The 15,182-nt window shown below is 38.8% G+C and overlaps 2 protein-coding genes across 3 annotated transcripts in view; both read left to right on the top strand.

Annotated features, from left to right (window-relative positions):
• IL1RL1 (interleukin 1 receptor like 1) overlaps positions 1-3,169 on the top strand; it is a 47,065-nt gene extending 43,896 nt beyond the window's left edge. For both annotated transcript variants that reach the window (XM_060187387.1, XM_060187388.1), the window contains exon 11: positions 1,977-3,169. In XM_060187387.1, coding sequence (XP_060043370.1) covers positions 1,977-2,359 — 383 coding nt within the window. In that variant the 3' untranslated portion in view covers positions 2,360-3,169. The remainder of the gene's footprint in view (positions 1-1,976) is intronic.
• IL18R1 (interleukin 18 receptor 1) overlaps positions 1-15,182 on the top strand; it is a 68,111-nt gene that overhangs the window by 301 nt on the left and 52,628 nt on the right. The window lies entirely within an intron of this gene.

The following is a 15,182-nucleotide window of genomic DNA, read 5'->3' as shown; positions in this document are numbered from 1 at the left end:
TAGTTTTCCTATTCTTTAACCCTCTGGGAGTATGGACCTAAGGTCATTGTGGGGTGCAGAAGGTGGAAGGTCTGGCTTCTGTAATTGCTTCCCTGCTGTACATGGGCACTGACAGGTCGATCCATTTTAAATAGCTAAGTACTTAATCGTGTGTGTCACGAATTTCTCTATATTGATAGAGTGTTTGTTGATGTTGCTATTGTTTTTGTTTTTACCAGAGCACTGCTCAGTTCTGGATTAAATAATGCAGTGGATTGAACTTGAGATATCAGATCCTTAGACATGAGAGTCCCTTTGTATAACCATTAGACTGTCTCCTTTGCTTGATAAAGCATTTGTAAATTTACACTCTCACAAGAAGAAGCTTAACTATGTCTTTCTTTATGTTCCTAGCCTGGTAATTGTACTTTGACAGATGTATCACCATTTTAATGTTTTAGTAGTCTTTTCACTTCCCCATTTATGTCAAATACCTGTGCATTTTCTTTGTGGTAGAATCCTCCTTCTCTAGTTCCATAGAGACCAGGAAGGATTTGTAATGTGAAAATGCAGGACCATCATATACCCAAGTTGATTAAAGTAAATATAAAATAGTCTGGGGATTTAAAGTGAAATTCCTAATGAGAAGAGGATTCCAAAAAAATTAAATTTTGGATTTAAATTATAAATGGATTTAAAGGTATGCAGAATGAATTTAGTTTATCCCAGAATATTTGGATAGTACTAATAGCCTGCTAGTGACTTAAGAGATTTATAAAATGTACAATTAATAAAATGTAATTCCTCTCTTGAGGATCCCTTCTTTGCCAGCTTTCCCTACTCCAAATAGAGTAATGAGTCATCACGGTTAAAGGCCTTTTTTTTTTCAAGTTATACATTTGTTCAAGAAGATGCAGGGACTGCAAGTATTTGTGATGTTACACCAGGAGCTACTTCTGACCACAAGTTCTTCATCTCTTCTTGACCATAGAGTTTGTGTTCCATGTGCACTCACTTTATAAAGGGAAACAGATTTTCTGAGGGCTTTTTCTAGTCTGAATGAAGTTCCTAAAATGGGTTATTTGGAGGTGAAATGGGTCCAGGATTTTCTTCGACATTAGTAAGTTTAGAAGAACTAAGTTTTCATTCTTTCATATGTGAATTAAAATCCTACATCCTTTAAAAACATTGGAACGGGGGCCAGGTGGTGGCCCACCTGGTTGAGCGACATGTTACACTGTGAAAGGACCCAGGTTCAAGACCCTGGCCCCCGCCTGCAGGGGGAAAGCTTTTCGAGTGGTGAAGCAGGGCTGCAGGTGTCTCTCTGTCTGTCTCCTCCTTCCCTCTCAATTTCTGGCTGTTTCTATCCATAAATAAAGATTATTTTTTTTAATGCTTTAAAATTTTTTTAAAGTATTGGGGTCAGGCAGTGGGTGCACCTGGTTAAGAGCACACATTACAGTGCACAAGGATCTGGGTTCAAGCCCCTGGTCCCCACCTGCAAGGGGAAAGCTTCATGAGTGGTAAAGCAGATCTGCAGGTGTCTCTTTGTCTCTCTCCCACACTATTTTCCCCTCCCCTCACAATTTCTCTCAGTCTATATTCAAAATAAATAAAGATTTTTAAAAAATTTTTTAAACATTGGAATGATTTTTTTTTTCTATAAATGTACTATGTACTAAATGAACTGGGATTTAGTATCCCAATAAATACCTGTTCATCTTCATTTAATTCAAAGTTATATTTTAGCTCTTACAGACTTACCTGACAAAGTAGAGGATGTTGGGCCTGATATGTTCTTGGTAAGAGAAGGGGAGGATAAAATAAGTACAATGAGTTCTCCATTCAAGCACTTGCTCATTTTTTTGAATAAGAAAGTTGATTAATGTCAGAATCTCACACCAGATTATAAAAAAATGACAGTTGAGAAAATTCAGAATAGTGATGATCACAGCATTAAACCCACAGGAAATCTCACCCATGTTTTTCATCACTAGATGTAGCTACTGCCGTGGAAACCAACATACGAAAAAGCAGGCGGCACATCTTTATCCTGACGCCTCAGGTCATGCACAGCAAGGAGTTTGCCTTTGAGCAAGAGATCGCCTTGCACAGCACCCTAATCCAGAATGACTCCAAGGCCATTCTCATTGAAATGGAAACTCTGAGCAAGCCAGGAAGATCACAACTTGGGGAGCTTCAAGATTCTCTCAAGCACCTCATGAAAGTACAAGGAACCATCAAGTGGAGAGACAGTCACATTTCCAACAAAAATTCCATGAATTCCAAATTCTGGAAGCATGTGAGGTATCACATGCCTGTGCCAAATAAGCTTCAAAGAAAGACTTCCACTTTGGTTTCCCTGAGAACTCACTGGTAGGAGCACTTGTTTTGATGTCGTGAAAGGATATAATAAGGGTCCAGAGAGCTAGCTCACTGCATAGGGAGGGCATTTGCTTTGCCATGAGAGCATCCCAGGTTTGAGACTCAGCACCACACAGGAGTACTTCAGTATTGTGGAGACTCTCTCCCTCTCTGTATCTCACTTTCTGTCTGTCTGTCTGTCTCTCTGTCTCTATGAAAAAAGCTATAGTTGGAAGCAGTAAAATCATGCATGTGTTGGGCAAGCCCCACTTCTGCAAACAAATCCATAAGTTTTAAATTAAAAATCATGTCCCCTAGGACTTGGTGGTGGCATGTCCAGTAAAACACACATTACTATGTGCAAAGACCCAAGTGTAGCCCCCAGTCTCCACCTGCAAAAGGGAAAATTTCACAAATGGTGCAACAGTGCTACAGGTGTGTCTATATATCCCCCATTCCTCTCAATTTCTGTCTCTATCTAAATATAGATAAAAAATAAAATTTTGAATCAATATAGAAGTTCTTTTTTAAAAAGCATAAACCCCATCCTCAGAGGCATACACTATTCTGATTTCTATCTCCATGATTTATTTTTGTCATATTTTTAAATGAATATCAATAAAGTTATGTAGCATTATGTCTACTTCCATTCAACATAGTATCTTTGACATTCACACATGGTGTGCATGAGATAGTAGTGTATTTCCTCGCATTGTGGAGTTGTATTCCATTGTATGGTTACATAGCAGTTTAAACATTTCCTTGTTGGTGGTTATGAGTTGTTTTCTGCCTGTACCTTTTATGAATACAGTTACTATGAACATTATTGTCTATATATTTTTATTTCATTTTTTATTCTAGAGACAGAAGAGAGAAAGACACCAAAGGGAACTGGTGATGGCATACATGGTAGAGTGCACATGTTACCATACACAAAGACCCAGGTTCAAGTCCATGGTCCCAATCTCTCCCTCTCTAACCACCCCCCCCCTGCAATGGGGAAGTTTCCCAAGCAGTAAGGCAGTATTGCAGGTGTCTTTCTCTCTTCCTGTCTCCTACTTCCCTCAGAAAGAAAGAAAGAAAGGAAGAAAGAAAGAAAGAAAGAAAGAAAGAAAGAAAGAAAGAAAGAAAGAAAGAAAGAAAGAAAGAAAGAAAAAAGGGGAAAATGGCCCCAGGAGCAATGGATTTGTCATACAGGTACCAAGCCCTAGAGATAATCATGGTAGCAATAAAATAAATAAAATGATAATAATTACTATTATTAAAAGAAAGACACACACACAAAAAAAAAAAAACACTCCTCACCACTCTTGCTGTTCACTTTCTCCCATGTGGGGCTAGGGTAGAACCCAAAACCTCACACTTAGATAGTGTGCAATCTCTCAGCAGAGCTAAATCCTGGCCCCAAAGCTTTTACTTATCTTTTGGATCAATATTTCATTGTCTTCAGAGGCTCTGTGCCCACCTATCAAATTGTGATTTCAAATCCATGGCTCAAAAAAACTTATTTTGAACAATACTATCTGTGATTTAACATGGCTCTGAAGAATTTCCCTTGTTGACATTACTTTAAAGTTAATATTAGAACGTTCATAATGATACAAACAGGCCATGCTGGATGATATCAGCAAAATTACATAAAGTATATATACTTTTGAACAGACAAACACAGGAACCCTTAGGGTGTTGACAGTGGTGATAGTAACTAATGTTTTACATTCGACAGTAAATATAATAGTACATGCATAACATTTCTCAGTTGCCCATATAACAAACAACCCCCACTAGGTCCTCTGTCATCCTTCTTGGATCTGTTTTCTCCCCACCCACCGACCCCAGAGTATTTTACTTTGATGTAATATGCCAATTCCAGTTCAGGTTCTACTTGTGTTTTCTCTTCTGATCTTGTTTTTTCAACTTCTGCCTGAGAGTGAGATCATCCCATATTCATCCTTCTGTTTCTGACTTATTTCACTTAACATGAATTTTTCAAGGTCCATCCAAGATCAGCTGAAAATGGTAAAGTCACCATTTTTTATAGCTGAGTAGTATTCCATTATATATATGGACCACAACTTGCTCAGTCACTCATCTGTTGTTGGACACTTGGGTTGCTTCCAGGTTTTGGCTATTACAAATTGTGCTGCCAAGAACATACGTGTACACAGATCTTTTTGGATGGGTGTGTTGGGCTCCTTAGGATATATCCCCAGGAGAGAAATTGCAGGATCATAGGGTAGATCCATTTCTAGCCTTCCTACTGTTCTCCAGAATATTCTACACAGAGGTTGGACCCATTTACAAGCCCAGCAGCAGTGCAGGAGGGTTCTTTAGACCCCACAACCTCTCCAGAATTTGCTCTGCTGATACCTTTTCTGATGTATGACATTCTCACAGGAGTGAAGTGGTATCTTATTGCTGTATTGATTTGCATTTCTCTGACAATCAGAGACTTGGAGCATTTTTTCATGTGTTTCTCAGCCTTTTGGATTTTTTCTGTGGTGAATATTCTGTCCATGTCCTCCCCCCATTTTTGGATGGGGTTATTTGTTTTCTTGTTGAGTTTGGCAAGCTCTTTATATATTCTGGTTATTAGCCTCTTGTCTGATGTATGACATGTTGACTTTTTAAAAAATGGGCCAATTGTTTTGTTAACTATACTGTTTTATTTATTTATTTATTTTTATTTAAGAAGGAATTAATTAACAATACCATAGGGGAGGAGGGGTATAACTCCACACAATTCCCACCACCCAATCTCCATATCCCACCCCCTCCCCTGATAGCTTTCCCATTCTCCATCCCTCTGGAAGCATGGACCCAGGGTCATTGAGGGTTGCAGAAGGTAGAAGGTCTGGCTTCTGTAATTGCTTTCCCGCTGAACATGGGCGTTGACTGGTTGGTTCATACTCCCAGTCTGCCTCTCTCTTTCCCTAGTAGGATGGGTCTCTGGGGAAGCAGAGCTCCAGGACATATTGGTGGGGTCTTCAATCCAGGGAAGCCTGGCCAGCATCCTGATGGCATCTGGAACCTGGTGGCTGAAAAGAGAGTTAACATACGAAGCCAAACAATTTGTTGAGCAATCATGGACCCAAAGCTTGGAATAGTGGAGAGGAAGTGTTAGGGAGGTACTCACTGCAAACTCTAGTGCACTTCTGCTTTCAGGTATATATTTTGCAGTAGTTTATAGATACATGTAAAGATATGCTCTCTCACACAGAAACTGGTGTATATCTAGATTTTGGGACTTTGTTAGAAAGTGAACCACCTGAGATGGAATTAGAGTATACTATGAAAGGAAAGGTCTCACCTGAGTAATGAAGCTGAAGAGTTGTCATTCCACATGTGAAGTCTCTGGACACAGTCTGAAGTGAAGCATGTTGAGGTGGCAATCGTTGCCTTGGTTAGGTTGTGATCGGCAGATGCAATATTATTTTATATGGATTGGGAGAGGCATACAGGAAAGTGGGCCCTATCCAAGGGTTCCAGGACTGGGGGAAGTAGGGACTCTATAGTGGAGATGTGAGGTTCCTGCTGTCTTAGGGTTCCAAATGACAATCGATAGTTAATGTTATCATCACATTATTTGGTAATTAGGTTAACTTGGAAAAGTCCTTTTGTTAGGGTTTGCTGTACAGTACCCAGTATCTTGTATATAGCTGTGCTATTGGATGCTTCTGATCTACTTGGTCTAGGCTTTTGAGAGAGTCCGCATATCAAATACACAGCCTATATATTAAAAAGATTCAGTTTGTGTTTTGAAAAACTTTGAGACATACAATTGATCTTCCCCCTCTCAAAATAATTAACTAGTGATTTATATGTCTACATTTTTCTAGGAGTGTACATAAACACCATTTCCACCACCAAAAGACTGTGACCCATCCCTCCCACCCACTCCCACCCCCCACTGGCCCAGGAAGATGCATGTCTACCCCTCACCACTGGGTTTTTACTTTGGTGCCCTACTTACAATTTGGTCAGGTCCTGCTTTTAGTTTCCTTTTCAGATCTTCTTAGTCAACTTCTGTTGATAAGTGGGATCATCCCATACTCATCTTTATCTTTCTGACTTAGCTCACTTAACATAATTCCTTCTAGCTCTGTCCAAGATGGGTCAGAAAGGTGGGTTCATTGTTCTTGATAGCTGCATAGTATTCCATTGTGTATATATACCACAGCTTTCTTAGCCACTCATCTATTGTTTGGCAACTGGGTTGCATCCAGGTTTTAGCTATTATGAATTGTGCTGCTATGAACATAGGAGTACACACCTCTTTTTGGTTGGGTGTTAGGGAGTCCTTGGGGTATAACCCCAGAGAGGAATTACTGGATCATATGGAAGGTCCATGTCTAGCCTTCTGAGAGTTTTCCAGACTGCTCTCCACAGAGGTTGGACCAATTTACATTCCCAACAGGAATGTAAAAGGGGTCCTCTGTCCCCACAACCTCTCCAGCACTTGTTGCTGCTGTCCTTTTTGATGTATGCCATTCTTACAGGAGTGAGGTGGTATCTTAGTGTTGTCTTAATTTGCATTTCTCTGACAATCAGTGACCTAGAACTGTTTTTCATATGTTTGTTAGCCTTTTGGATCTCCTCTGATGTGAATGTTTTGTTTGTATCCTCTGCCCATTTTTGGATGGGGTCATTTGCTTTTCTGGTGCTAAGTTTGCTGAGCTCTTTATATATTTTGGTTATTAGTTTCTTGTCTAATGTCTGGCATGTGAAGATCTTCTCCCATTCTGTGAGGGGTCTCTCTGTTTGTTTAATAGTTTCTTTGGATGTGCAGAAGCTTTTCAATTTGATGTAGTCCCATTGGTTTGTTTCTGCTTTAGTCTTCCTTGCAATTGGGTTTGATTCATCAAAGATGTCCTTGAGGTGTAGGTGGGAAACTGTTTTACCAATGTTTTCCTCTAAGTATTTGATTGTTTCTGGTCTGACATCTAGGTCTTTGATCCATTTGGAGTTGATTTTTGTTTCTGGTGAGATAAAGTGGTTCAATTTCATTCTTCTGCATGTTTCAACCCAGTTCTCCCAGCATCATTTATTGAAGAGAGCCTCCTTTTTCCATTTAATCCTTTGGGCCCCCTTATCAAAGATTAGATGTCCATAGGTGTGGGGATTTATTTCTGGGCTTTCAATTCTGTTCCACTGGTCTGTGTGCCTATTTTTGTTCCAGTACCATGCTGTTTTGATGATGATGGCTTTATGATATAGTTTAAGGTCTGGGAATGTGATGCCTCCATTTCTGTTTCTTTTCCTCAAGATGGTTTTGGCAATTCTATGTGTTTTCATGTTCCAGATAAATGATTGTAGTGTTTGTTCTATTCTCTTAAAGAAGCTTGGTGGAACTTTGATGGGTATTGCATTAAATTTGTATATGGCTCTGGGGAGAATATTCATTTTGATGATATTTATTCTTCCAGTCCATGAGCATGGGATATCTTTCCATTTCTTGGTATCAGTTTCTATTTCCTTGAGTAGCGACTCATAGTTTTCAGCATAAAAGTCTTTCACTTCTTTGGTCAACTTTATTCCTAGGTATTTGATTGATTTTGCTGAAACAGTAAAAGGGAGTGATTTCTGGATGTCTTCTTCTTCAGATTTAGTGTTTGCATAAAGAAATGTCACTGATTTTTGTACATTGATTTTGTAGCCTGATACCTTGCTATATTGCCTAATAACTTCCAGTAATTTTCTGCTGGATTCTTTAGGTCTTTCTATGTTTACTATCATATCATCTGCAAATAGTGAGAGCTTGACTTCTTCCCTTCCAATCTGTATCCCTTTGATTTCTTTCTTTTGCCTGATTGCTATGGCAAGAACTTCCAATACTATGTTGAAGAGTAACGGTGACAGTGGACAGCCCTGTCTAGTCCCCGATCTGAGGGGGAATGCTTTCAGCTTCTGTCCATTGAGTATGATTTTGGCTGTAGGTTTGCTATATATAGACTCCACTATCTTGAGGAATTTCCCATCTATTCCCATTTTTTGTAGCGTTTTGAGCATGAATGGGTGTTGGATTTTGTCAAAGGCTTTCTCTGCATCTATTGAGATAATCATGTGGTTTTTGGCTTTGCTTTTATTGATGTGGTGAATGACATTGATTGACTTCCGGATGTTAAACCAGCCTTGCATTCCTGGGATGAATCCCACTTGGTCATGATGAACAATCTTTTTGATATGTTGCTGTATCCGGCTGGCCAAGATCTTGTTTAATATTTTGGCATCTATGTTTATCAGAGATATTGGTCTGTAGTTTTCTTTTTTTGTTCTGTCCCTATCAGCTTTTGGTATCAGGGTGATGTTGGCTTCATAGAAGGTAGAAGGGAGTATTCCTGTTTCTTCAATCTTATGGAAAAGCTTAAGAAGTATGGGTACTAACTGTTTCCTGAAAGTTTTTTAGAATTCATTTGTGAAGCCATCTAGTCCAGGACTTTTGTTGTTGGGGAGATTCTTAATAATGGTTTCAATTTCTTTGTCTGTGACTGGTACATTTAGATTTTGTAGTTCTTCTTGGTTCAGTTTTAGAAGGGCATATGCTTCTAGGAATTCTTCTACATCTTCCAGATTCTCTAGCTTGGTGGCATATAGTTCTTTATAGAAGTTTTGCAGGATTCTCTGGATTTCTGTGGTGTCAGTTGTGATATCTCCTCCATTGTTTACAATTCTATTAATTTGAGTCTTCTCTCTTTTATGTTTGGTGAGTCTGGCTAGGGGTTTGTCAATTTTGTTTAATCTTTCAAAGAACCAACATTTGGCTTCATTGATCTTTTGTATGGTTCTTTTATTTTCGATGTTGTTTATTTCTGCTCTAACTTTAGTGATTTCTGTCCTTCTGGTTCCTTTAGGGTTCCTTTGTTCCTCTTCCTGTAAGTCTTTGAGGTGTGCAATAAGGTCGTTCATTTGAGCTTCTTCTTGGTGTTTAATATGTGATTGTATGGCTATAAGTTTCCCTCTCAGTACTGCTTTAGCTGTGTCCCAGATATTTTGATAGGTTGTGTCTTCATTTTCATTAGTTTCCAGGGACATTTGAATTTCCTGCTTGAGTGAGTCTCTGACCCCGTGGTTCTTAAGGAGCATGTTGTCTAGTTTCCAAATTCTGTGACTTTTAATAATTTTCTGTTTGTTGTTAAATGTTAGTTTTACTCCACTGTGGTCTGAGAAGATACTGGGATGATTTCAATGCTCTTTAATTTATTGATGCTGTCTTTGTGGCCTAACATGTGGTCTATCCTTGAGTATGTGTTAGGTGGATTTGAAAAGAAGGTATATTCCAGTTTTTTGGGGTGGAGGAGTCTGAAAATGTCCAAGAGGTCTAGTCTGTCGATCTCTTCATTCAATTCTCTTGTATCTTTATTGGTTCTCTGCTTTGTTGATCTGTCTAAGTGTGAGAGTGGGGTATTGAAGTCTCCCACTATTATTGTATTACCATTGATGTATTTTTGAAATTCTTTCAGTAGGTGCTTAATGTATTTAGATGGTCCCTCATTGGGTGCATAGATGTTAATAATTGTTAAGTCTTCTTGGCTGATTGATCCTCTAATCATTATGTAATGTCCTTGCCTATCTTTTATTACTTTATTTAATTTAAAATCTATCGTGTCTGAGATGAGAATGGCTGTTCCTGCCCTTTTTTGTGGTCCGTTAGCCTGTATGATAGTTTTCCATCCTTTCACTTTAAGTCTGTGTTTATCTTGTTGTGACAGATGGGATTCTTGCAAGCAGCATATGGTTGGGTTATGTTTTCTGATCCATCCCCCCACCCTGTGCCTTTTGATGGGTGAGTTTAAGCCATTGACGTTTATTGATATTATGGATTTAATGTATTGTAGTGCCATTGTTCAAAAAAATTTTTTTTGTTTGCTCTGATATATTGTAAGTATTATAGTGATGTTCTTGTTTATAAGAGGTCTTATAGTACCTCTTTCAGGGCCGGCTTTGTGATGGTTGCCTCCTTTAACTGTTGTTTGATCTCTCCATCTAGTTTGAATGAAAGTCTAGCAGGATATATTATCCTTGGTTGAAACCCTTTTTCATTCAGGGCTCGATAGATATCTTGCCATTCCCTTCTGGCTTTTAGAGTTTGAGTGGAGAAGTCTGCAGATAATCTTATGGGTTTTCCCTTGTATGTGACTTTTTGTTTCTCTCTTGCAGCCTTTAGGATCCTTTCTTTATCCTTTCTTCTTCTCATTGTGACTGATGTGTCTTGGTGTCTTCAGGTCTGGGTTGATTCTGTTTGGTACTCTCTGGGTCTCTTGAATCTTGATGTCCTTTCTGTGATTCTGGTCTGGGAAGTTTTCTTCTATTATTTCCTCTAGAATGTTTGCTTCCCCTTCCTCTCTTTCTTCCTCTGGCAGGCCAATTATACGAATGTTACTTCTTTTGAGATCATCCCATATGTCTCTGTTGTTGTTTTCAGTGTCTCTCAATCTCTTTTTAAGTTCTTTCACCTCTTTCTTTGTTTTCTCTAACTCATCCTCTGTCTGACTAATTCTGTTTTCTGCTTCTGTTAGTCTGCTTTCCCTTGCCTCCGCTGCTTTCTTCATTACAGCTATTTCAGCTTTCATTTCTCTAATTGCCTCAAGATAATCAGTATTTTCCTTGGGGGTCTCAACTGTTGTTTCCCTAATACTGCCATTCCTTTCCTCCAGTGTTGTTTTCATTTCGTTTCCAGGAGATGTGGTCAGAGCTCAAGTCACTAGCAGCTTCTCAGTCCACCATCTTCCGGGAACCCCCAACTATACTGTTTTATATCCCTACCAGTTTTGTTTGAGATTTATCTTGCTCCATCTCCACATCAGTGACTGGTAATGTCTGGTCCTTTTTAACTTGTTAATGTCTGCGGGTGTTAAATGAATCTCACTTTAATTTGAACCTACTGATTCCTGATGATTTAATGTTGTTGTTGTTGTTTTCATGCTCTTACTGACTATTCATTCAGTGAAACTAAAATCATTTGCAGGTAGTTCAAGTCTGTTGTTTCTCCTTATACTGTCTGTGTAGAAATTATGTGGTGCAGGTAGTGGCACATCTGGTAGAGCATACATGTTGCAATACACAAGGACACAGGTTCAAGCCCTCAAGCTTCATCTACAGGGGAGAAACTACACAAGTAGTGAGACAGTGCTGTGGCTGTCTCTCAGTCTCTCTTCCCTTCTATGTTCCCTTTCCATCTCAACTTTTCAATTTTCTCTATCCAAAAATAAATAATTAATTAATTAATTTTAAAAACTAAGTATTTATTATTTTGCACATATGTTCATTTTCAGATAGATTTAAGGTGAGAATTTGTCTAGGTTTACCTACTCATTATTTGTAGTGGTGCCATTGACAGTTTTAATTTTGGTAATATCCAATTAATTAACTTTTCTGTTTAAAATTTATTTATTTTTGGCGGTGGCTAAGAAAAAACTCTATTTATTTTAATAGGAGAGAGACAAAGGCTTATGGTGGTGCTGAGAATTGAACCTGGAACCTCAGAGCTTCAGCCATAAAAGTCTTTTGCATAACCATTATGCAGTCTCCTCAACCCCTAATCAATTTTTCTTATATGTATAGTTTTTTTTTCCAGAGATGTGCTCAACTCTAGCTTGATTAGTACTTTTAATGTCTTACTTAAGAACTTTACTTTTGGGATTCGACTTCCGGAGGTGGAGCTACGAGCAGCAGATCGCTTTCTCTCCTCTCCTCTCCTCTCCCGGATCAACTAGGAATACCAAAGGAGACCACCCGGACCGAAACAAGACAGGACTAGAATGACCACAGAAACCCAGTAAATCACCCGTGAGTACAAACACGCGTGGCTGGTGACAGAGAGGAGAGAGGGGCCTAAGGAGAGATTAAGTGACTGCTAACAGTTCGACAGTTTGTCAGTGGAGACACCACCTCCAGTCTGCTCCACCAACAAGGGGACAGCTGAAGGGAGGAAAGGACTCCCCAGAGACTCACCAAGTACAACTCTGAGTCTCCATTGCTACTACCCTCAGAATCTGGAGCAGCAACAGGGAGGGACACCAGGGCACAGAGATCTAACCGGGAAACTCAGGAGAAGACCTATACCTCGGTGGCATAGCTGAAGGGCTGTGAAAGTCTCTTTGCATAACCACTGGATTATCTCTGCCACACCCTGCTTTATCTCTTGGTCAGGAGTCATTGATTAAGCCAAGAAGCCTATTGATAGTTTAAAAGCCCTCAGGCTACCATAGCCTACAGGGGAAAAAAAAAGGCTTTTACACCACTGAACTCCAACTCAGGGATTGAAAAACCTCTTAACTTATATAAAATGGTTAAAACAACAAGAAAAAATAATGGAGACTCGAACCAGGACAAGAGTCCAGCTAAAAGTCCTCCAGAGGGCAAAGCACAAAACAACGAGTTCAACATCCAAACATTAGCTAAGGAAATAATAACAGAAGTGAGTAAAGAATTTGAAAAAATTGTAATCAGAACTGCAGGAACAACAAATGAGAATATGGAAGAAAATTCTAATTATCTCATGGTTATTAGAGAGCTGAAAGCTGAAATTGCTGAGCTAAGAAGGCAACTAGCTGAACAAGCTAAAACAGTATCAGAGCAGGGCAACAAAATAGATGAACTCCAGAAAGCAGTAGAGGGCAGAGAGAATAGAATCAATGAGGCTGAAGACAGAATTAGCAAGATTGAAGATGAATTAGAGACAACTAAAGAAGAAGTAAGAGATCTCAAAAAGAGATTAAGAGATGCTGAAAACAACAACAGAGTCCTATGGGATGACTTCAAAAGAAACAATATACGCATTATTGGCTTACCAGAGGAAGAAAGAGAAGGGGAGGAAGAAAGCGTTCTCCAGGCCATAATAGCTGAAAATTTCTCTAGTCTAGACAACACCAAAGACATAAAGATTCAAGAAGCCCAGAGGGTCCCAAACAAAATTAACCCAGACCTAAAGACACCAAGACATTTCATACTTAGATTGGAAAGGAATAAGGATAAAGAAAGGATCCTCAAGGCTGCAAGAGAAAAACAAAGAGTCACCTACAAAGGAAAACCCATAAGATTAGCAGCAGACTTCTCCATACAAACACTACAGGCCAGAAGAGAATGGCAGGATATCTATCGAGTGCTCAATGAGAAAGGCTTTCAGCCAAGAATACTATATCCTGCTAGATTGTCATTCAGACTAGATGGAAGCATCAAAACCTTCTCAGACAAGCAACAGTTGAAGGAAGCAACCATCACCAAGCCTGCCTTGAAAGAAGTTCTGAAGGGTTTCCTATAAACAAACAGACCACCACAAATAGAACATATATCAAAACACTCTAAAACTCTACAAGAATGGTGTTAAAATATCTTCAATCTTTGATATCAATAAATGTCAATGGCCTGAATTCACCTATTACAAGACACAGAGTAGGAAGATGGATCAGAAAACACAACCCAACAATATGTTGTCTACAGGAAACTCACCTAACGCAACAAGACAAACACAGACTTAAAGTGAAAGGATGGAAAACTATCATTCAAGCCAATGGCCCACAAAAAAGGGCAGGAACAGCTATTCTCATATCTGACATGATAGACTTGAAAATAGATAAGATTAAAAAAGATAGGAATGGACACTACTTAATGCTCAGAGGATCAGTCAATCAAGAGGACTTAACAATTATTAATATCTATGCACCCAATGAGAAGCCATCTAAATACATCAAATTTCTACTGAAAGAGCTACAGCAATATATTAACAGTAACACAATCATAGTAGGGACTTCAACACCCCACTCTCTCAACTTGACAGATCATCCAGGAAGAAAATCAGTAAAGACATAAGGGAGCTAAATGAAGAGATAGATAAACTAGAACTATTGGACATTTTCAGAGTCATTCATCCCAAGAAACTGGAATACACATTTTACTCAAATCCACATGGATCATTCTCAAGGATAGACCATATGTTAGGCCACAGAGACAGCATCAGCCTATTCAAGAGCACTGAAATCATCCCAAGCATCTTCTCAAACCACAGTGGAATTAAACTAACACTTAACAATCAACAAAAGATTAGTAACAGTGCCAAAATGTGGAAGCTCAACAGTACACTTCTTAACAACTCTGGGTCAAAGAGGAAATCAAGGAAGAAATCAAAATGTTTCGAGAGTTCTATGAAAATGAAGACACAAGCTATCAAAATATTTGGGACACAGCTAAAGCAGTCCTAAGAGGGAAGTTCATAGCTATACAAGCACACATTAGGAAACAAGAAAAGGCACAAATAAACAGCCTGATTGCACATCTTAAAGACCTAGAAGAAGAACAACAAAGGAACCCTAAAGCAACCAGAAGGACAGAAATTACTAAAGTTAGGGCAGAAATAAATAACATTGAGAATAGGAAAACCATACAAAAGATCAATGAAAGTAAATGTTGGTTCTTCGAAAGAGTAAACAAAATCGACAAACCTTTAGCCAGACTCACAAAACAAAAAAGGGAGAAGACCCAAATAAATCGGATAGTAAATGAAAGAGGAGATATCACAACAGACATTGCAGAAATTCAACATATCATGCGAGGCTTCTATGAACAACTATATGCCACCAAGTTAGAGAACCTGAAGAAATGAATGATTTCCTAGATACCTACCAACTTCCAAAACTAAGTAAAGAGGAAGTGGATAACATGAACAGGCCCATCACAGCTAATGAAATTGAAACAGTTATCAAAAATCTTCCCAAAAATAAAAGTCCTGGACCAGATGGTTTTACAAATGAATTCTACAAAACTTTCAAAGAAGAACTAATACCTCTACTTGTAAAAGTCTTCCAGAAGATTGAAGACACTGGAATACTCCCTGCCAGCTTCTA

This window comes from Erinaceus europaeus, chromosome 3 (genome assembly GCF_950295315.1).
Source record: "Erinaceus europaeus chromosome 3, mEriEur2.1, whole genome shotgun sequence".
NCBI lineage: Eukaryota > Metazoa > Chordata > Mammalia > Eulipotyphla > Erinaceidae > Erinaceus > Erinaceus europaeus.
Note: the sequence above shows the minus strand (reverse complement) of the source record. Positions and strands in the feature narration are given on the sequence as shown.